The 23,783-nt window shown below is 46.2% G+C and overlaps 1 protein-coding gene and 1 non-coding gene across 2 annotated transcripts in view; one reads left to right on the top strand and one right to left on the bottom strand.

Annotated features, from left to right (window-relative positions):
• The window catches only part of CLEC16A (C-type lectin domain containing 16A), a 201,540-nt gene extending 179,950 nt beyond the window's left edge, over positions 1-21,590 (bottom strand). Inside the window, exons 1-3 of the mRNA XM_025046098.1 lie at positions 21,347-21,590; positions 8,276-8,404; positions 5,014-5,147 (exon numbers count right to left, since the gene is read on the bottom strand). Coding sequence (XP_024901866.1) covers positions 5,014-5,147; positions 8,276-8,404; positions 21,347-21,426 — 343 coding nt within the window. The 5' untranslated portion in view covers positions 21,427-21,590. The remainder of the gene's footprint in view (positions 1-5,013; positions 5,148-8,275; positions 8,405-21,346) is intronic.
• On the top strand, positions 11,145-11,263 carry LOC112479132. The gene has a single exon (XR_003046063.1). It is a non-coding gene; the product is annotated as a 5S ribosomal RNA (ribosomal RNA).
• Positions 21,591-23,783: the final 2,193 nt, after the last annotated feature.

The raw sequence follows: 23,783 nt of genomic DNA, 5'->3' as shown, positions 1-23,783 counted from the left end.
TACAGTTCTTTTCTCCCTATATTGTAACAAGATTTCATAAAAGCCACTTTATGCTGACCCTCCACTACGAGCCCAGTAGCAAGCTGACTGCTTTCCATTATAATTGTCATGACGATACTATAGCGTAGGTCTCATTCTTCCCATTTTACAGATAAGTAAAAAAAAAACAAAAACAAAACAAAACTCAGAGAAGTTGATTAATTTGCCCAAGGATGCAAAGACAGTAAATCACAGAGATGGGATTCAAACTCAGGCCCAGAGTCAAAGCCTGTGTTAACATCATCACTACTGGGTGCCAACAATAAAACCTGGGTGACAAGGGTCTGGGATACTGGGGCCAACTGTAGAATGGCCACCCCCTCCAAGCTCCCAGTTCCAGGCCCTTGCAGAAATATAGGCCAGCCTGGCAAGAGCTTCCGACTTTGCAAAGGAAGCTAAGAAACAGATTTTAATGCTGCATCTTCTGAGTTTGAAACACTGGCCACTAGATCAGTTCATTTTTAAAGCTGCACTGGCCAGCAAAAAAAGACCAGCCACTACCCGTGGGCCTGCAGTTCGTGACCTTGGCTTTGGGCCCTTGTCAGACATGTTCTCCTCTGAGTCCTCACCAGCCACCCTGCAAAGCAGGCTCCGTTGTCCCCGCTGTCTGGTTGCTCAGCTGCCAACCTGTGAGCTCTGTACCATCCCACCTGCCTCCTAGCAAATGGTTAAAGGCAAAACACAGTTGACATCCGCACCCACAGGCAGACACGCGAGGCAGTAGAGCAGAGTGATTCAGAGCGTCACTACTCAAAACTGGTCCTCAGACCAGCAGCACGGCATCACTGGGAGCTGATGGGACACACTGGATCTTGGGCCCCAGCCCCGACCCCCAGTCGGATCTTTGGGGTGGACCCAGCACTCTGTGTTAAGAAACCTTAAAGGGCTTGCCATCATCTGGTATGTGAGATGCACTGGGTTCGAACGCGGACTTGGACCCACACTGCCTCTGCCACGTCCTGGCTGGGTGACTCTGCACAAGCCACTTACCCTCCTCACTCCCCAGTCTCCTTGTCTAAAAACTAAAAATACAGTACCTGCCTCACGGGGCTGTTGTGGAGATTAAAGGAGATGATACATGAAAAGCACTAAAGACAGTGAGGGACACAAAGCACGTACTCGGTAACGGGCACTGCCATTATTCTCACTGCTATCATCTGCAGTCACAATCTCCACCACTGTATTCCCAGGACCGAACACAACTGCTCTTGGGTGAACTGGAAATAAACCATTAAGTTATTTGGCTCAATAAGGTACTGACCTTAGGCCAAAGTATTACTGAAAAGACTGGAATCACCAAACACAACACAAAAGCCACCCGGGAGTCCAGGGCTGTGAGAAGACATGGCACAGGTCGCAGCTGGAGAAGCCAGCTCTCCAGGAAAGCCACTGCGTTCAGAAAAGCACACTGGGGAGTCTAACTTTACAGACTGGCCGTGAAGGACGTAGTCTTAAAACGGTTTTCAAAATCTCCCGATTGGAACAATTCCTGAGACAGATCTTGGAGCCTGCTCCCAGAGAGGTCTGGAGTGAGGGCCTAAGAATCTTACTGTGTTTGAAAACGAAGCTCCACATGTCACAGATCTTGAGTGTACAGCTTGATATACGTGGAAATGTACATATATATGAATCTAAGTACACGTACCTATGTGTTTTTATATATATACACACGCCTCACAAATCTTAGGTGTCCAGCTTGATGAATTTTTGCAAGCGCAGACACCATAAACACCACACAGATCAGACACAGCACATCCCCAGCTCCCCAGAAGGCACCTCGTTCCCTTGCCCAGTCATTACCCATTGTCCAAAGACAGACAAACCCTACTTTGACTTCCATCACCATAGACCAGTAAGTTTTGCTTGTTCTTGAACTTCACGTACGTGGAATTACACACCATGCATGCTCCTTATGTCTGGCCTCTTTCACTCATCATATCTGAGTCATCTGTGTTGCTGCACGTAGTGGGAATTTACTCCCTTTTTTCCTTTCTGCTAATTAGTATTCCATGCTTGAACAGTCCATCATCTACCCAAGCAGCCTAGGGGATGCTACTGCCTAGAGCACTTCGTTTCCATTCTGTCATTCTGGCTGTGGTTAGGCATCGATGGGCTGGAAAGAGCAGAGACTGTGGAGATGTCATGTTGAGCCCCATCGTGACTGGTTAGTGGCTTCCGGGCCACCAGAAGTACAGATGCCAATGCTGGCAGCTTCAGACATGCAACCATGAGCCTCCTGCCTACATTCTTGAGCTGGAAAAGCCACATGCTCCAATCGCTGCCCCGTGGGGACTTTTCCAGGGCCTCCACAAGGTGACTCTGTGGGTGGTGGGGGGCCACCATGAGGGCAGCGGGGGTGCGTCTATTATTCGGCTGGGATTTTTCTCCTACCCCCTCACTGTGTAGCCAACTTTCTGTGGTATCCTTTTATAATAAACCTAGGAGTCTATAAGTAATCTCAGTCTCTCGGGCCTTCTGTCACTTATGTCACAGGCAACAACAGGTGCACTCGTGAAGTGGCTGCTTGTAATAGCGAAAATCTGGAAACCACCTAAATGCCCATGGTCAAGTTAAATAAGTTATGACCCAACAAAATGCAACCCTTGAACCAAACTACGTAAGGATGCATAAACGGACAATCGAAGAAATAAAATACACTGGCAGGCTGGAGGGAAATAAAGCAAACGGCAGAATGGTATGAGAATGGTATGTGTAAACTGAACTGAGCGTGAAATTCTATAGAGCTTTTGCTTTCTATATTTTTGTAATGCTTGATTTTTTTTTTTCGGTTGTTGTTTAATAATGAGAACATTTTCTTTCTATAATTAGAAAATAAAAATAAAAGCAAAAGTCATCTATCTGTCTCATCCCCCACAAATTTAAGTTCTGTAACAAGGCAGTGATTTCTGCCACTTTGGCAGCGTTTATAAAAGCGCGCTGGTGAATTCCTCATAGAGCCAGTGGCATCTGCCTGAGTTTCTTTTCTCAGGGAGCCCTTTTTAGACCTGCTACAAGAAAAGCCATGTGATCCAGGATCCCCAGAATGTTTCATTGTCCCAACCCCCATCTTTAATCTAGCAGCCCGTGGCTTGCTGGGCTTAGAAAGGGGTTATCAGAGAACAGGCATTTGGAGGAACGCTGGAGTTAATGATAAAACCAGCTCTTCTGGACACTTCCGTCTGCCAGAGCCCGTACTACGCGCCGCACACACGCAGTCATGCTTAGTCCTCTAACCACTCCATCCCGCAGGTACTAGGATGAGCTCCTCTTCGTAGAAGTGGAAACTACTGTCTTTAACAGTCCGGTTGGGGATCAGTCCCCATGCATGCGTGGGGAATGTGTGGTTCTGAGTCCAGGGCCTGCATTACTGAGCTGGGTCTTCCCCACTTGGAGTTTTCAGAAACCACACATAATTCATATTCAGCGTAACAAAAGCTGATAACAAGAGAAACCACTTAAGGAGAGTGAGTCAACTCAACGTTTGTCAACTCACATTCACTGGGCAGTGTGAGGAGTTTTGTGGGACAGAAGCACCATCTAGTGGCCACTTCTGATAGCCTCCCTTCAACCGCTATTTCTTACCTCTCCCTCCTTCCCCAAAGGAATGTCAGTGACACCATCTCTACCTCCTTATACGCACCAGAAACTTTTTTCAAACCTGTCTTGGGGAACCTAAAGTCCGCCTCAGACATAGACATTTGGTCACTTGGCCTCTCTCTCCTACTTTCTGCAGCAGGGTCTGGGGCTTGGTGTGGTCATCTCGTACTAACAAAGACAGCACGCTGGTCGAGCACAGAGGATGCTCAACCTTAATCAGGGTTAATCAGAGTTTCTCGCCCTCCGCACTGCTGACATTTTGAGCTGTAGAATCCTTTGTTGTGGGTCGTCCTGTGTAGGGTGGGATATTTAGGAGCATCCCTGGTCTCTGCCCATGAAATGCCAGTAGCAAACCCCACCACGACCACCACCATTACCGCAACCAAGAATGTCTTCAGATACTGACAAATATCCACTGGAGGCACCCCCTCCCCGCCGCCCCAGTTAAGGACCACTGATATAACTCGCCTGAGATGAACCCCTTCTCGATTCTGTCACTTTGGGCCAATGACTCAAACTCTCCGGGTTTTAAATGAGGGCAGGGACAGCACCTGCCTGTCGGGAGCGGGGGTGCGGGGGTGCGGGGGTTGTTTCGGATGAAGAACCGGGGACATGGTGAGGGCAGAGAAGAAGCTCCAAGTCACACGTGCCAGTCCTGCGGATGCTAAAGCCCACACCCTTGCATACTCCCTGGCGAGTTCTCCCTCCTCCTGCTGCTCCAATGCTTGTTCCCTTGGCTGACTGATTATTCAGTGACTCCTAATTCTTTAGTAACAAATTAGGAAGTAGAAACACGAACAGAATCACTCAGCAGGAGGCAGCCCTCTCTTAACCCTTCACAGTACTCACCATGCAGGGATAAACGTGGTGTTATGGATTGAACTGAGCGCCCCCAAAATTCCTATGATGAAGCCCTAATCCCCAATGTGACTGTATTTGGAGATGGCCCTTAAGGAGAATTAGGTTAAATAAGGTCCTAGGGCAGGGCCCTAATCCAACAGAACTGGTGTCCTTATAAAAGGAAGGGCTCCCAGAATCGTGTGTGTGTGCGTGCGTGTGTGTGTGCGCGCGCGCACACGCGCACGCACGTGAACAGAGGAAAGACCACATGAGGACACAACGAGAAGGGAGCCGTCTGCAAACCAAGAAGCGCAGCCTCACCAGAAACCAACCCTGCAGCACCTTGACCTTGGACTTCCAGCCTTCAGAAAATAAATTTGTCGTCTAAGCCGCCCAGTCCGGGGTACTTTGTCACGGCAGTCCAAGCACTCATGGCAAGCACGGGCATTCAAAAAAACAACACAAAAAACATGCCAAACTACATATTGCCGACACTTGGTGGTACAAAGGCAGGTAGGTGTCAAGGATACTACTTACAAAGTGAGGTCTCATGACTGATATTCTCAAAGAGGATGTTCAAGGTCTGCAGCAGCTGAACGCACACGTAGCGGCCTGATTTCTGCCGCAGGATGTTCAGGAAGAAAACAAACATGTTCTTCTCCAGGAAGAAGCTAGGGAGGGAATGGGAAAGTGTCAGCGGTTTGCTTCCACATGTGAAAGTCCAAATCATCCTGGCTACATGCAGAGTGCACATGTGTACCCCCACCCCCATCCGCAAAGCAGCCAGGCCACGTCGCCCGCCCAGCCTTGGCTGCTGTGCTATCCAGCTCCCATGACGCTGTCTTCCACCAAGGCCAATGCGACCTTTCAAACACTCCTCCCAGAATGTGAGAACAGTGCGGATTCTGGGAAGCAGTTAACTAGATTTCTGACAGAATGGGAAAGACCTTTACCTGCGAAATGATTACACAGTAATCTATGCTTATAAACCCGACAAGCAGAATTTTCCATCAAATATTTTATAGCCTTCGTTTTCCTAACTAAGCATTTCCTCGGCTCTCCATGTCTTTTGAGTGTTAACAACAACAATGGGAATTCCCCACAAAGGGGCAAGATAATGCTGAATATTAAGAGCTTTGGTTTCTAATTTGTCAAGTTTGTAGTTTCCATATCTAAGGAAAAAGAACTGGAAGGAAATAGAAGATGCTGGTTTGGTGGGGGACCCTAGGAGTTCCCACATCTGCATTTGCCATTCTTGTTCTGGACAGGACATTTGTCTGTACACAACTTGGTGGCACTGGCTTTTGGGGGTACACATTGGCTCTTTTAGTCTTGAAAAGGAGAAAGAATGCCCTAGTGTCTTTCTTTAAAGGAAGAAAGCAATGCTTCTAGTTATATGTTCTCTGAATTTAAGCTAAGACCAGATAACCTCTCATCTGGGATACTCTAAACAAATTCCTGCAGTCAAGTGTGTCTGCTGGTTGACTTAGTTTTGTTGTCTCTCGCCCCTCAACTGTCAGCTGCATGGTGGCAGGGCTGTGGGCCTGTTTAAACCCATCAAAGTGTAAATGAATGAATAAGTGACCTAAAAAAAGACCCCTAAAATCTTTTCCAACTCTGACGCTGGGAGCCATTCACATTGACCATCCCCCACTCCAGAATATTCCAATCATTTGACCTATTTTGTTTACCTTGTTTACAAGTATCACCCAACAAGCTCACAGCAGCACAATGACGGTCCACTTAGGAACTCATCAAAATGCCTGTACCTAGAGCTTATCCAGCATGAAGTCCAAGGATCTGGATTTTTTAAAGCACCCCAGAGGAGCGGGGGAGGGGGGCTTCTTGGAAAAATGACTAATTCTAGGGCTGTGGCAAGGAAAATACAAGATGAGCCTAGAGCATCTTATAGTACCAAGAAGTCAGGAAGTGCTCAAAAAACAAAAGGACGGGGGCGTGTCAAAGGGACACAGGGACCAACCTGAAAGAGCACCCGATGGCCAAAGCTGGGACAAACTGAGCAACAAGATACACAATGCAGTATTGGATTATAATCCAAAGTATAAAATAAATATCCATGAATTCATACTGATTAATGGTTGACTAAATAAATAACTGGGGAGAAGAAACAAATCTTCCATGCAGAAGAATTTCAAATAATGTAGATACTCCTCCCTTTCAGAAGGTGAGGCTTAACTCCCACGCTCCCAGGTGGCATAGGTATTCCTCGAAAGTGTCAAGGTTGTAAAAACAAGGGAAGACAGGACACTGCCACAGACCAGAGGACACTAGGGAGATGTGACAACTAAATGCACTGCGGAAGACATTTGAATTGGGATCCTAAAGCAAAAAGAGGCTACTAATGGGAAAATCTGGCAAAATCCAAATCAAGTCTGGAGTTTATTCAATAATCAGGTACCGATATCAACTGCTCAAAAAATGCACCGCGGTAATCAAAGATATTAACAACGGTGGACACGCGGGAGGGGTATATGAGAACTTTCTGTACTATCTTCGTGAATTACTCCAAAATAAAAAAGGTATTAAAAAAAAAATTCTCTTGGGGACTCTGTTAGGCAGCCATTTAAGAATTACTGGACCTCAAAGAGCTCAGGAGTTTTTTAAGCGGGCATTCTAGTAAACAGGGACACGGTTTCTAATCTTTAACGCAAGGGTCTCTCTCATTTCCAAAAATATAATGACCAACCAATTCCCCATGGATACTTAAAAGAAGCTAGTCCCATTTATAAGTAACACCTTGCTTTATTACTCATGTTGTCCTCTGGGGATCATGGCCAGTGTCACAGGTTTACACTTTCCATAAGTAGCTTTATCTTAGTTAATCCTCCTGATGAAAATATAGAGCTATCCAGAAAATCAGCATAGCTAATAAGAATCCAAGTTGGAAAGAGAATACCTTTATTTTTTTTTTAAATGGGTTTTAAAGTGGCCTCAATACTTATAATTGAGATTGTTTTATATAAAAATATAAAATATTTTTGGTGGTTGTGTTTGATGGTTGTCATAACCCAACTTCTTCTGCACTCGGATCCTGAGCCAGGTCTACTGGGAATTAGTTCATAGTTAACAGCTTTTTCTTTTTAACTTTCCAACAGAGACACCTTTTTTTTTATTATGACCTGCTAACATTTCTTAGTGCCTATTCTATATCAGGCACTAGGCAAGAAACTCTCTCCTTTAAAAATGAAGAAACTGAGGCTGGACTAAGAGGAAACTGAGGCTGGCCTAAGATTGCTCATCTAGGAAGCAAGAGAATAAAGACAAACTCTTGTGTGGGTTCCAGCAGGAGGCACTGCTTCAACACCTCACTAACAGCTGTGTGACCTTAGCCACAACTGGGACAACAGGGCCTCCACCCTGGGTCCTGAGAGACGCAGGGGGATTATCTCATCAAGAGCTCGGCACTGAGCCTCCTCCATCAATAAACACAAAACAAGTCCACCCTTAGAGTCTCTCCCAGGGCAGGGTCCTTTTGGGTCCCTTAGAGTCTAAGCATCCAGGACACTGTCTCCTTCCTTGGGGATGATAATCAGACACCACTGGGAAAATGATCCACGATGTTGTCAGATTTTCTAGAGAGACTCATTTCCATAATTACCCCATTTTCAGCTTCCATTTCTACAGTGTTTCAAGGACATTTTACATAGATAGAGAGGTAGAGATATATATTTGTATAAGACCAAATTGACGTGAAATTCTGACATCAGAAATGACTCCTGATATCCATTTAGAAAAATATTCAAAAGAAGAAGAATCAAAAAACATCAGAAACCCTTACTCAAATACAGAGCTGTCATTCTGATCTCCCCAAATCAGGATCTCGGTGATGGAACGGATGGTCTCCACCAGCAGGTTCCGGTTCTGTTCTGTGACTGTAGTGTTTTTGGTCAAAACGTGGTACAGATACCTGAGAGAAAGGAAAGATTACCAACTGACATGAAAGCCAGGCTCAATGACCATTAGCAATACTTGGGGGACAATATGGCTGTGCTTTTTCAGATCCAGTTAGCACTATTTCCATTCAGATGAGACAGACCTCACCACTCAAGAAAATGGCTTTGAAGCATTAGATAACCAGGGACACACCAACCCCAACTGAGGTATAAGAATGGTCAAGCCCTTGAAGACAGCCACCCTCAATCATAAGAGAATCACCTGGAGAGCTGGATAAAGTGGGATTATGGGAGCCCACCTGGAGATTCAGATTCAGGGGGGCTGAGGGAAGAGCAGGCACTGGTCTTTTTCACATGCTCCCAGGTGAGTCTGATGCTCATGGAGCATGTAGAGAAACATGGCTTAGGGCTGAATGCCTAACATAAGACCCACAAGAGGTAGGGCCACAGTTTAGGGAGGGTGGGTCTCAAGCGAGGTAAAAATCACGTGCAATCAAGATTACCCTTGGATTGCCCATAATCCCCCATAAAGTGCAGACCGCCCATTGGAACTGATGGCTCACATGAACTGGGTTGCTTGCAGGGCACCTATCTTATCTGTTGAGCACAGCTTGTTGAATTCACAAAGTCAAGTGGGCCTGAGACCATGGCACTGTACCTCACCCACCCATATGATCCTGGAAGGCTTACGTTGCTCCAGACTTGTGCTAGCGGCTGGGGCAGAGACAAGAAGGCCCAGGCCAGTCCTCTACTGGCAGTGAGGGTAACTGAAAGAGTCGCTGAGGCCCGTTGTAAGCAGAAGCCTAGGAGCCTTTTAAGAGGCAGCACTGCCAGAGCCCACAGCTGAGGTAATTTCAGCTTCTGTGGAAGCCTCAGACTTGGGAAGGACAAGGGGATATGAAGAAGGAGCGACTCATCTCCTGACTTATTATCACCGCCTTCAGTTTGGGGTGGGGGCTGGTGAAAGCAGGACAGGGAAAGATTGGAGAGTCGAAAATCTCTAAAAACTGGGAAAAGGTAGAACCTTGAAGATGGAACAATAAGGAACAATCTGCTGCTTAAGGAAGCTGGGTTTGAATTAAAAAATGCCTGCAAATTTACCATGCAATAACTAGAACAGAAATCTCCACGAACGGAAGTCACTACCTGGGCCCAAATCTACCGCAAGGCTGCACGTGGGAGCAGAGGCCAGTTTCCCTCTGTGATAAGGCAACTCCATGGCACTGAACCACCCTGGACGAACCGCCAGGGGGATCCACTCAGAAATCTCTCGTCATGTGTCCTTGACTCATCCTCCCCAAGAGACTCAAAGAGCAGAGTTTTTCAAATTGTGATTCACTGGCCTCCTGCATCAGAATCACCTAAGCTGCAGATGCTAGTTCCCTACCCCCAGACCCAGGGAACTGACTCGCGGGTGTGTTAAGTGCCGGTGAGTCGGCTCCGACTCCTGACCACCCTATGAATGAGTGCTGTCTGCAATGTCCTGTCCTCAACAGCCCTGCTCAGCTCCTGTACACTCAGGCCTGTGGTTTCTTTTAGAGAGTCGATCTATGTCGTATTCAGTCTTGCTCTTTTGCTGCTGCCTTCTGTTTTTCCCAGCATTATTGTCTTTTCCTAAGAACCCTGCCTTCTCGTGGTGTGCCCAAAATAGGACAGCTTCAGGTGTGTCATTTTCGCCTCCAGTGACATTTCAGGCTTAATTTGCTCTAGGACCCAGTTGTTCGTCTTTCTGGCAGTCCCGGGTGTCTGTAGAGCTTTCCTCCAACACCATATTTCAAATGAATCAATTTTTTTCCCCATCAGCCTTCTTCAATGTCCAACTTTCGCATCTTTGCATCGTAATTAGAAATACGAGGGTGTAGATGATCATAGCCTTGGCCTTAAATGACACATCTGTGCTCTTGGTGATCTTTCCCGATTCTTCCATTGCTGCCCTTCTGAGTCTCAGCCCTCTTTTGACTTCCTGGCTGCAGTCACCATTTGAATTGACAACTGGACCAAAGTTAGCAAAATCTTTAACAATTTCAGTGTCTTCACTGTCTATGTTAAAGTTGTGCGTTTCTTCTGTAGTCATGATCTTCGTCTTCTTGAGATTCAAACGCGAGTCCCACTCTTGGCATTTTCTCCTTTCGCTTTCACTGGAAGTTGTTTCAGATCACTGCTACTTTCTACCAGTAAGATGGTGTCATCTGCACATCGTGAGTTATTGATATTTCTTCCACGAATTTTCATTCCTCCTTCCTCTGGGTCTAGCCCAGTTTTTCGTACGGTATGTTCTGCATACAGATTAAACAAATAGGGAGATAAAATGCACCCTTGTTTGACACCTTTGTCTACAGGAAACCATTCTGTCTCCGTACTCTGTCCTGACAGTGGCTTCTTGTCCACAACACAGATTGCACATCAGGACCCATTGGTTTCAGAGCAACCCACAGACTCCTGGGTGCAGGGCCCCAAATCTGCATTTTGAACAAGCTTCCACTAAAGTTTCAGAGCCATTGAGTCACTTACACTGTGGCCATCAGTGATACTCCATGCGGTCCACAGCATACCCACTCCCTGCTGTGACAGGCACTGTTGGTGCCATGGGAGAGGCAGATCCTCCCCGCTCTGGTATTTCCTTCCACGTAGAGGATAACAGCGATGAGCATCACGCTATCATACCTCAGGCCCCATGCGAGGCAGTGGCCTCAGTGAGTGGGTCTGCTCCAAAGACCCCTGGTAGGGATAGTAGAGTTTAAAACCTTTAGACTAGTCTACGGCCATGCTACCCTGAACAAGCCCGATCTCATCTGATCTCGGAAGCTAAGCAGGGTTGGGCCTGGTTAGTATTTGGATGGGAGACCACCTAGGAAGACCAGGTGCTGTAGGTGCTAAAAAAAAATAAATAAATAACGGACTGTAAATTGACAAGGTCCTTGCAATCTGTGAGGTCAACCAAAGGTTGCCTCGCCTAAAAAATTAAATAAATAAATAAACAAATAAATAAAACCTTTAGGACTAGCCCTGACGTCTACACACTGTGCTTTCTGCCCGGAATGCCCTTGCTGCAACTCTTACTCCTATTTCAAAACCCAGTGCAGGCAGCTCTTGGTAAAGCACTCCTTACAGAACCTCCCCAGCCTCCTGCCCAAGTGGGTTTGACTGTTCCCTCCTCTCTGGCACCTCCGTAACCATATGCATTTGCTGCTGCACAGACCAACCTCATTTGCAATGATCTGCCTCCCTGACTAGACTTGAGTCTGTCAAGGTCAGCATTATCATCTTATTGATCTTGGTGACCCCAATATACTCCAAAATATCTGGTACACAGTAAGTGCTCAGTGAGTGCTGAATGGGGGGTGGGGGGTGGTAGGGGACTGTCGTCATAAACATAAGGTACATCAGAGCATTCAAAGACTGAACACAGTCAAGGGTCCAAAAGTCAAATACAGCGAGTATCAGCAAGTGGTGAGAAGCTCAGGCTTTTAGAGTCCGACAGACAGACTTGGAGTTGACCTCCGGCCCTGCCACTTCCGACCTGTGGCCTTGGACGAGGCACTTCTCTCTGGAGCTCAGCTTCCATAAAGCAGTGGTGACATTCAAAGCCCTCTCATTGGGTTGCTCCAGGGATTTGATGTGATAATGCACAAAAAGAGCCAAGCATGGCATGTGAAACACAGTAAGCACTCAACAAAAACAGAGGTAGCAGCTACTACTATTATCATGTTGTGGTTGTTACGTGGGGGCTGTTATTAACATCATTATTAAGTTATACAAGGAATATTCCAGAACTTAGGAAGGAGAGATCAGGCTGGATCTAAACAGTCATAAAGAGACGTTAAGGGAACAGTTACGGGAAGGTACAGAGAAACCAGAGCAAGAAGTAGAAAATCTAGTCTTAGCTGGGTGATCTTGAGCAAGGCACTTAATCTCTGGGAACTTCAGTTCTCTCACCAGTAAGATGGGAGAAACAGCAGTGCCATGATGCTTTCGTGCCTGCACATTATGGTGTTGTTAGGAGGAATAAGTGAGTAAAAAGATAGATATCTAAGCTGGCAGTTACTATCTACGACACAAGTGCTGGCTATTATTATTGTTGTTATCATCGCTGCTTCATTAAATAACCTCTGGAAAAAATTCTAGTAACTATGAGGAGGCCCTTACAGACAAACCCAGGGGAAAGAACAGGGTAGTAAGTCCTGAAAAGAAAATTCTAGAAGCTCCCATGTGTGGCGCGTGGCCTATATGCCTGGTTCTGTGTGAAGGGCTTCGCATGTTCATACTTGCAGTAACCTGGGGATGTGCAAATCGTGATCGCCGCACAAGCCAGGACAGCGAGTGAGGGGCATTCAGGAGCTCGGCCACAGCCAAAGGGCCACGGGGCCCGGTCTGAGAGTTCCAGCTGTTCCAGCTGTCCCTCCAACACATGTTGGCCCTTTGCCTATTGCGGTGGAGCAATTCTGCTGGGTATATGGTGACATTGCATTGGGGCTTTATTGCATAATAACTGAAGTGAGTGCCTTTTCATATATTTATGGCTATTTGAATATCTTCTGCAAGGTCCTTGTGCAAGTCTTTTTGCTCATTTTTTATTAGGTGGAGTTACCTTTTTCTTATTTATTTGTTGGAGTTCTTTATATATTGTGAACACAAATCCTGTACTGGATATGCATATGACAAATATTTTCTCTGAATGTGGCTTGCCTTTTCACTCTCTTTATAGTGGTCTTTTGATGAGCAGAAGTTCTTAATTTTAATGTAGTCCAATTTATCAGTCTTTCCCTTCGATAGTGTTTATCGAGCTTAAGAAATCCTTCCCCACTCAAAGGTCATGAAGAAATGCTGTTATCTCTCTAAAAAAAAAAAGTCACTGCTTTACCTTTCACGCTTTGACTTAGAGTACACCTAGAACTGATTTTTATGTTTGGTGTGAGGTATTGGCCAAAATTTATTGTTTTCGATATGAATATCTAGTTTATTCATCATCATTTACTGAAAAGGTCCTCGTTTCTCCAATGCACTGCAATGTCACCTTTGTCATTAATCAGGTGACTACACGTGGGACTTTCTGGATGCTCTAGTTCCACTGATGTATTTGTTTACTTTTGTGCCAATACCATACTGTCCGATTACTACAGCTTTATAATAAATCTTGCTATGTGACAGTGAAAGTCCTCCGACTTTTTTCCTTCCTTTTTTTTGTTTCATTACTGTATTGGCTATTCTTGGCCCGTTGCATTTCCATATAAATTTAAAAATCACCTACTCCATTTCCACAAAAATACCTAAGATTTCCTTTAAGGCTGACCTAAATCTATAGCTAAATATGGAGAGACTGATATCTTTACAGTAGTGTAACATGACATTCACCACATTCCTTTCAATGTTTGCTGGAGAGGGGTCTTGCATATCTTTTGTTAGATTTATTCCTACGTATTTGATGTTTTTTGATGCTATAGTAAATTGTAGTGTTTGAAATATTCATTTTCTAAATGTTTATTGCTGGTAAATAGAAATATGCATTAGATCTCAAGCTCTGAAGTTCTATGATGATTGTATGTGTACCTGCTCATCTTTTCTCTCCACAATGCCCAGTACACTGTTTTAGATAATGTTTTAGAACAGCAGTTCCCAATCTTTTTGCCACCAAGGACTGGTGCTCCTCTGAGAATCTAGTGCCTGAAGGTCTGAGGTAGAGCTTAGGCGGTGATGCTAGTGCTGGGGAGCGTCTATAAATACAGATGAAGCTTCACTGGCTCACTGCTAACCTGCTATGCAGCCCGGCTCCTAACAGGTGACAGACCAGTACCAGTCCACAGCCTGGGGGTTGGGAACCCTTGTTTTAGAAGAGACTCTCAATGTATGTTTGCTTAAACGTACCGGTGGGGAGGGGAAGGGGAAGAAGCCTAATGGATTAGGATTTAATATTTTAATAATGTATCTAATCCCGCTGTTTTGGAAAATCAAGTAATTCAACCACCTCCAGGATATTAACATAGTTTAATAACTTTAATGACTTTCTGTTTAGAAATGTAACACTCGCTTTAGAAAGGTTGGAAACTTCAGCAACAACAAAAGAGAAATGACAACTGTCAATCATGCCCAGAGATGAGCGCTGCCAGAAATATAAGGTATTTCCCTGGGTCTTTTCCTTTGCTATGGATATTTATACAGTTGAGTTCATGTTGTATGTCAATTTCCAAGCCCATCTTTTCTTCCTACCTCTGGCTAAACTAAAAGCATTTTTTTTTTGTTATTGATAACTGTTGCAAACATCTATATGGCTACACAGTATACCATTGAAAAGACAAACACTGGCAGTTACTCTTCTGCTGAGCATTGGGATTTTTAAGCCTTTAGATGATCAACAATGTTACGAACAAAGCTGTGTCCCTATCTCAGATAAGTTTCCCAGGACTGAGTGGTTGGACATTTAACTACAGCAAATGAAGACTTTTCTCTTACAATCTAACAACTGTTACAATGATAACATTTTCCCTCAAACTCTGTGTGCACATTTTTATTATCATCATCACCAGAGCTGCTGCAGCCTCCTACTGCCAGATCCTGTTCTGAGTGTCTCAGATGCAGTCACTCATTAAACCCAGTTGATGCTCTGGAGAGCTGAGGTTCTGGGAAGCTAGAACCTGCCCAGAGTCCCTACAGAGAGAACCCAGGCAGTCTGACTCCAGACCCCATGCTTATAACCATCATAGTATAGAAAATGCAAACGATGAAGTAAACAACACTTTTCTTAGCCAATCATTGACATGAAGTTATGAATGCCTGGCATACAAGAAAATCAAATAGATAAACAAGCCAAAAAGGCATGAAAATAAGTATCAGATCTTAAGGCAAGTCTTATAACTGGCCCTTACTCCATTTCTTCAGAAAACAGCCAGCATTACCATATCTCTAACAGAAGCTCTATAGAATGTAAAATCCCAATATCAGACCCTTGCATATTACCAAACTCTACCATGAGAGATGAGCTTACGAGTTTGAAATGCCTGGAGACTGGAGAACTGCTGCCTATTGTCAATGTGCGACCGACACACTAGAGGCTCATCACCTAGGACTATAGACAGTAAACAAATCCTACCCCAACAGACCCTGCTTTCCCAAGAGAGTCACTTACTTCACAAGTTAAACCATTACAGTTAATAACAATTATGTCCACTTCAGAGATAGATATACTAAGTTCAAGTTCATACAAGTTTTATAACTTGTAACATAATATAGCTTTTAGGATGCTCCTATTGGAAGAGCCTGAAACCTTCTGCAAGCTACAGTGTGAGAAAGGACAAGTGGCGTGACAAAGGCCTCAGGGGCTAGAAATCCATTGCCCCAAAGCACATCCTCCCAAAATAATGATATCTGGTGTGGAGGAGAGGGCGGGTACACAGAGCCTGTGTCTGTTTGGCCTCCTCAGCACCAAGGCAGAGATGTCTCAGATATTCCCCAGACCACTCTGTGCCTTGAAAACCTTCATTTGGTCAGCATTCGGCCTTCTGGCCAGAAGGACAAGGAGAAGCTCCATCCAGCGTGGAACCACATTAGAGGCTTAGAGAAAGGTGTTACAGGCAGTGCTTCCCCTGATGAATCACTCTGAAAGATGTCAAGCAGGGCCGGCGAGTGAGACCGGGTCTGAGATGCCAGGGAGCTGGCAATCATGGCCGATGTGTAGGCAGGGCTTTTGGCCCTAGAAAAACTCACAGCTCCAGCACGGACACTGTGACCAAACTGGCAAGGACAGGCTGTTGTTAAGAAAAGCTTGGCAAGAACTTGCCTCTTTTGTTCATCCTGTGACAAATATTTGTTGATCACTTACTACATGCCAGGCCCTGTGCCAGCATCTGACAATTTTCAGGTGAACAAGCCACATACATCCCTGTCCTCATGAAGCTTATATTCAAATTGGGAGACAGACAACCTAATATATAACCGAGTAAGACCATTTCTGACGGCAAAAGGACATGCCTGAGGAACGCTGGCCAGCTTTCTAGGGATAAAGCTTGAAGAGCTCAGAGCATCTAACAGCTATTCTAACTCTTTGGCTATGAGAAGACTGTATACAACAATGTGTTAATTGAGTGAGACAGCGAGAACAAGAACATGCGAAGTTAGAGAAGATGGTAAAACTTTTTCTTAGCTGATGTCACCAGGGCAATTTTTATGGAAGAACTGGTATTTAGAGGATACAGTTAAGCATTTGGATAGGCAAAAAGAGGAGGGGAATTCTAGTGGAGGGAACAAAGATGCAGACAAGTGGGCATATGAGATGCATATAACAGTGAGTATGAAGGACCATCAGTGTGAAATGGCACAGAAATATCCTTGGATTACAGTGGACTGCTACCCTAATTTACCAGAAGATGGCAGCAGTCCCCCGAGTGGACACTCACCTCCAGTTTTGCCTCCTCCAATCCATTCTCCAACTTTGGCAGGCCCACAGCACTGCTCTGGTTAAAAACTTTCAATGGCTCCCCACTGGTCTCAGCCTAATGTTCTAATTCCATACCATGATTTACAGGGCCCAGCAGGACCTGGCCTCTGTCACCTCTTCCGCCTTATTTCTCTCCTCTAGGGTACTACACGTCCTCCTCGCCCATGTACATACACAGCCCTTACTGAACGACCCAGGTCTCTCTCCACCAGGCTTCTCAAACACTGCTTCCTCTGCCTGAGCGTCCTCCCTTCCACCCTGCACCCCACCACCTCAGTACGGTGATAACCACTCATCCTTCAAGTCTCCATTTAAATGGGTGTCCAGCCACCAAGGATGCTCCTATTCTAGAGCCTGGCTTTGAGGACCCTCCTCTGTGCTACCAAACCAGGTGGTTGGGAATAGAGTCTGGAGCACTCTGAAGGCCTAGAAAAACTTAGACTTGCCATAGTGGGTGCCTTGAACCCACCACGGGGAATATGAAATGAATCTAAGAAAATGAATCTGGCAATATTGTACCCCAAGCTTTAAAAATAATCAGTGCTATCTTAGACAAAAGTTGAATATACCAATTAGGTGAACATCTGCCTGCTGGGTATACATTCTCTATCTCTTTGGGTAATAATCCCTAATTTTCCTATGGGGAACCACCCCTTCCTCTCATCCTCTGACCACTAGCTTGGGTGGAACTGATGCCACTCGAGCACCAGGGAAAGGCCAATTAGAGCACCCCACAATCCCTGCCATTGTCACTAGTTCAGGGATGGGCATGAGATCCCAGGTTGGTTTAACAATACTTAATTCTGGACTTCTGCTAGCAATACTAAGAAAAGAAGCTTTTCCCAGGGATTGCTAAGCTGATATGATGTAAGCCTGGAGCCTGCTGAAAATTGCACCAATACAGGAGAAAGGAGAGATCAGAACTGGAAACAGGAAGATATTGATGGCTTCACCTGAACACCTGGACTTAGCCACGGCTTAGCCAGGACAGACTGTTCAGTGACAGGAGCCAATCGGTTCCATTTGGGGTTTAAGGCAATTCCATCTGGGTTTATGTCATTGGCACCCAAGAATCTTAAACCATACAAAAGGGAGATCGGAATTATGACAATCACACATCACAAGAACAAAAAAGTTTCATCAGTTGTGGACTCACAGTTCCTGGTTCAGGTGATGTTTCAGTAGCAATCACTTGACTCTCATTAAAGGTTCTGCTCAGCGATATGCATTTGTTAGTAAATGTCACAGCCTCGCCACTAGTCTGGGCAATAAACCACCATGACATGTAGCAAATAACCTCTTAGTATGTCAATCTGCTTCAACTAAATCATGAACTCGATTCAGTACACAAAGATCACAGGCACACAGTTTTCTATTGTTTAGCAAAAGTAAAATACTGTCTAACATGAAAATTCCTTTCTAGTCTGAAAGCTGGGAATATTATGTAGAATAATGTAGTTCAAAAAGGGTTTCTAGCTCTCCAGACTATCTCAATTTTCTGTAAATCTCAAACTGTTCTTAAAAATTAAATCCATTAAAAAAGGGGAGGCATTCACAGATGCTTTGTGTGCCCTCAAAAAATGTCAATTCTAAATTCTTTTACACATCTTAATATTTTCTTTTACATATCTTAATCTCTCTTAGGTCAGGGCAAGAGTGCATTAGAAACTGTCACCTGTCATTGGTAGGCGGACCAATCTGTACCACATCCCCAGGACTTTCTCAGTTTTAATACTTAAAGTCCCGTGCATTGGGAAACCCCTCAGTCCCAGGCTCACCAGGATGCTTGGTTGCCCCACGTGTCAGACGAAGCCCAAGCCTCATTCCACCTCCAGCCTCGTTTTCCATAACTACCAGTCTCACCTTGAACCCCACAAATCCTAGGGTCCCCCTCATCCCCTCCCCGCAAAACACACACAGCCTGCTGCCCCACATGGTGGTTCCTGCTCATCCCTGAAGACTCCACTCTGGTGCTGCCTCCTTCAGAAAGCTTCCAAAAAGGTTCCCACAGAACCCTGTGCCTACAGCGGTGCCAGCACCTGCCATGCAGTGCAGTCACTGGCTCTATGGCTCTCTCCCATCAGCCTGCAAAATCCTTCAGAGAATGAGCTATTCTGTACCTAAAACCCAAGATGCTTACTAGCAGAGCCAAATGAAAACCATCACCAGTATTGGGGTGGGCACTGGCTGTTTATAGCACTCTTTTCCAAGTCACCTTGGGATCTACTAAGCCCCACACCAGTACACAAATCGCCAGGTTATTCAGGCTGTAATATGGATTAAGCTGATCGGCCTGATTCAGGGCAGGTAGCTCAGATTTCCAAAAAGGGCCCGATGGCCATGCGACCTAAACAATTATTTGGGCGGTTCCCAGGATACTTCAAAGGAACCTGAGAACCTTTACCATTCCCTGGCTGGCAGGAGGGTGAAGATATCCCATTGGGCAGTGAGACTCAACCCAGTTGAAAGTCTCCCAAATCGACTTACAAGGAAGTTTTATTCAAAAAGACAGTGTAATGAGTACAAGTACCCAAGTCAAATTCTGGCTTTGACATTTTTCAGCTATTGTCATTTGGGGGCAAGTACTTAACCTCTTTGAACCTTAGTTTCCACTTTCTTATAACTCATAGACTCGTGAGGACTAGAGGAAAAACAACACACAGGAAGTCCTTAGCAAGTACCTGGCACAGAAAATGCATTCAATAAATATTAAAGTAATTTAAAAGGGTTAGAGACAGGCAGTTAGGTGAGAGCCTGCAGGTACCTGGGTGCTGGCAGGAGGCCCAACCCCCCTCCCCTTCTTAGCCACATCCACCCACTCTCTACATTCCTGAAATCCTTAAGCCCTTCCCTTTCCCGTCCAGCTGCCCTCCCTTTTTTTTTTTCACACACCCCCTCTTTGTCCTGGGCCTCTCTCCTCCCCATATCTTCTCATACCACCACTCCCTAAAACCATCCCTCACCCTGGATCTGCCCTCCTGCCCCCCGACTCTCTGAGATCCAGACATTTATTAAATGCATGCTCCATGCTAGAAAGGTCATAGCTGAAAATCACAGCACCCCCACACCTGGCCAAATGAGAAGCCCCCAACTAATTTCCTTCCCACCAATCCTTTCCATGGACCCCTGTCTCCCTCCCACTGTTCCCCACCTCCCCGCTCAATCCTTCTTCTTTCCCATCAGTAATCTTGGGAGCTCCCTCTGGAAACCAGCCTATTTCTTACCACCAAAGGTTTGCCTCCTCCTCCACCCAACTTCCCCCCGCCACCCCCGCCCCCAGCTAGATTTCCCTCCTTGAAGTTATTCCCTCCTCAAAGATATCTATTTTCCATAGCCCCAACCCCCGCTGGAAAAATCCTAGGCTTGGCCTCTATGTTCTGCAGCTCTCCCCAGTTCATTCATTTTTTTTTTCACTTTTTAAGTATTTATTGAGCTCCTACTATGTGCCAGGCATAGCGCTAGATGCTGGGAATACAACTCTGAACAAAGCAAGCAGTCTCTGCCCTCCTGGAGATACTAATTTAGTAGCCGACAGAAAAGTGGTAAAAACAAACAGGATAACTGCAGATAGTTAGAGATGCATTGATGGTGTGGGGGAAGTACTTTAGGTGGGTGGTCTGGGAAGGCCTTGTCTAACTGATAAGTACAGCTACCACTACTGGCCACCTACTGTGTAACAGACACTGGGTCAATTTCTTTCAGGGCATGACACAACTGAATCCTTGCACAACGTTTCACCATCCCCACTTGCAGATGGGGAACCAGAGGCTCAGAGAGGTGAAGTAATTTGTCCAAGGTCACACAGCCATTAAGTGGTGGAATCAGAATTTGAATACAGGTCTGACTGCAAAGCCACTCTGTGTACTCCTCCTCCTTACCTGGACCCTGTTTGCACCTGTCCTCCCCCCAGAGCTCTAGTTCTGACAGTTCCTCACTAGACTCCTCCAAGAAAATTGTTTTTTAATTATTGCCCTTCATTGAGTACCTGTATGCGCTTCCAGCTTTACGAGCATTCTCTCAACCAACCCTCAAGACAATGGTACAAAGCGGGTGCTGTCACAATTCGTTTTACAACTGAGGAACCTGAGGCCTAAATTTACACATAGATTCGAATCCAGATCCGTCCGACTCCTGGATCCAGACCTCTGACCCTCGACCCCCCAGCTGTCCAGCCTAAGAAGTACGACCCCGGAAAACTTGGTGCCCACGATCTGTCCCAACAAGAACGAAATCTGCGTCTGTAAACTAAAATCTCATGCCCTTCCTTTATAGATGGGGATACTGAGACTCTGAGAAGCTAAGCGACTTGCCCAAGGTCACACAGCGAGGAGTGACGGGATCAGTGTTCGAACCCAGGCGCCCTGACTCCAGAGCCCTCCCTCTTAACTACCGTACAGCCTTTCCCGGGCGTCTCTCTCCGCCCTCCACCACCGCTCTCACATCCCCCAGGACCCCCGGCCGGGGGCTATGCTCCCCGATCCCCATGTCCAGCCCCGCGGCCTCCCACCTCCGTCCCCAATACACTCACTTGAGGTGGTCCAAGGAGTGGATGTTGCGGGAAGACTTGCCATGGCCCCCGCCCACCCAGCTCCGCGAGCGGCCAAACATGTTGGCGGCCCCAGCCCGTCGCTCGCCTCACGGTCTCATGCTCCAGCGGCCGAGCGGCCGGGAGCCCGCGGCCGCAACGCAAGCCGCGGAGGTGGTGAAGAGACCGCCAACCACCTTCCTCCCCGGCCCACAGCCCTGCACTGACATTCAGCCGGAACCGGCCGTTCGACCGTCGCGCTTTACGGCCGCCGCCACAAGGAATGCTGGGAAATGCAGTTCACCTGCGAGGCCTCAATCGCCGGGACTCTGCGAACCAACTACAAGACCCGGCGTGCATCGCTCAGCTGCGAGACTGCGGCCTTTGAGAAAAGGCGGAGCGAGAGGAGAGTCCGCAGTATCGTTTGGGTGGGCGGGAATGTGAAAACTGCAGATCTAAGAGAAGGAAATTAATGATGTCGAGGAATAACAGTAACCGCAATATTAACAATTATTAGCTTTATGATAAGAATAACAATAACCATTGCATAGAGTATACAAAATGCCACTCTCCTAAGCGCTTACATCTATATAGTTGTTTAATGCTAACAACACTATGAGGTGGGTTCTATCATTTTACCGTGGAGAAAACTAAATCACAGAGGTGGTTGACTTGCCCAAGATCGTGCAGCTAATAAGTGGCAGAACTAGAGTTCAAACCCAGGCACCATTATTTTTATGTCCCAATAAACCGAATCAAATCGGTAATGGCCTTGTTTGTTGTCCTCACGGTCTTTTTCTTTTCCCATTCCAATTAAAAAATACATGCTAAAAGGCCTTCGAGTAACGGTGTACCAAAACTAAAAGTCCTGTACTTTCAGAGGATTTCTCTGGTCTTCATCCCAAATCCAAGCCATTTCCAAAACTACCACGTTAATAAAAAAAAAAGAAAGAAAGAAACACTCAACTTCCTAAGCGAGCCAAGAAGAAGAGGTAGCTAAATTTCTCTCCTGGATAAGGCATGGGAAGCTCTGCAGAGGTAAGATGACTCTGTTCATCATTCATTCATTTACTTATTTCTATACCTCATAGTTATCTAAGGCCTACTGTGTCCCATTTACTGTGCTCAGGACAGAACTGGGCCGGGGCCAACATTCTCCCTAATGCCTAGCACAAGGCTTGGTGCATAATAGCTTTTCAACAAATATCGGCAGAGTGAATTAATAAACGAAGGTTTGTTTCACCCTGTGCGATTTAAGAAATGAGGTAGTAGAAGGTTAATGGTTTGCTCTGTAATTCGTCTACAAGGCAAGAAATCGTCATAGAGACAAGAGGGCAGGTTCTGGCCTCCAAACATTGGCAGGCCCAGTATCTTCCAGGGTCCATCCATTTCTCAGTTTCCTCATCTGTAAAAAGGGGTAACATACTACTGTGTCCCGTCTGGCTGCAACTAAGCAACACATGTAAAGCACCCAGCAGCTCAGTGTGGCCTGAGATTAAAAGATTTGTCGCACTGCTTTAGAAGGCGTTGTGAGAAAGCAGTCTCCAAAGAATTTACGAGGTTGCCCATAAGAGGAAAATCAGCGAATGGACGAGAGACTCGCTTTTCTGTCTACTTTCTGAATGTTTAACCACGTGTATTATTGTTTTCAAACATGATTTACAAAGTACAAAGAAACGAGAACAGACCCTACTGGCTGAAGGTTTGAACTGTCTTTGAGTCTCTTTAGTCGGGTGTCCCTATGATGCAGTACACTTGCCTACCTTCCCGCCTTCCCGCTATGGGCAGAGCTTCCAGCAGCCAGAATTTGGAAAGGAAGGGGTCACTAATTTATCATCCCTATCATGAAAAATTGGCACTTTGGGAAAGATTTTCACTATTAAAGGTCACCACCCCTTCCCTATCTCGCCTCCTTTTTCAATTGGTAAACTGAGTCCCAAAGAGGTCATACTCAAGTCCAACAAGGTGCGGAGGAAGATGCGGTTTCCTCCAACTTGCATAGGATATGTCTAGGACTGAACTGTGTTGGGTTTTTTTTCCCCCTCCCCCTACTCCGTGGGGGATTCGCAGAGGAGACTGGATTTGAGACCAGGGCCGAGTCCGGAACCAGGAAAGCAACTCAGAGGTCTGAACCCCAGGGGCGGAGCTAATAAGTACCCGCCCCCGTACTGTTCGGGCCAATGAGCGCGGGCATTGAGCCGGCCAATGAGCGCGGGCAGGGGGCGGTCGACCAATGAGCGCGGGGTCGCTCCGGAGGCGGAGTTCGGAACGCGACCAGCAGGGAGACGCGGCGGCCGCAGACATGGGCGCTGGGCCTGCGGGGGCGCGAAGGGGGCTCGAAGGACTGCCGGGCTGAGCTAGAGATATCGCCGCCGGGACTGGCCCTCTACGCTGAGCCGCGGCGGTGTCCCCGCCGGCTGTGCGAGGGCCCGTGATTGCA

This window comes from Pteropus alecto, unplaced genomic scaffold (genome assembly GCF_000325575.1).
Source record: "Pteropus alecto unplaced genomic scaffold, ASM32557v1 scaffold34, whole genome shotgun sequence".
Classification (NCBI taxonomy): Eukaryota; Metazoa; Chordata; class Mammalia; order Chiroptera; family Pteropodidae; genus Pteropus; species Pteropus alecto.
The sequence above is the reverse complement of the archived record's forward strand: the minus strand, read 5'-3'. Positions and strand labels throughout refer to the sequence as shown.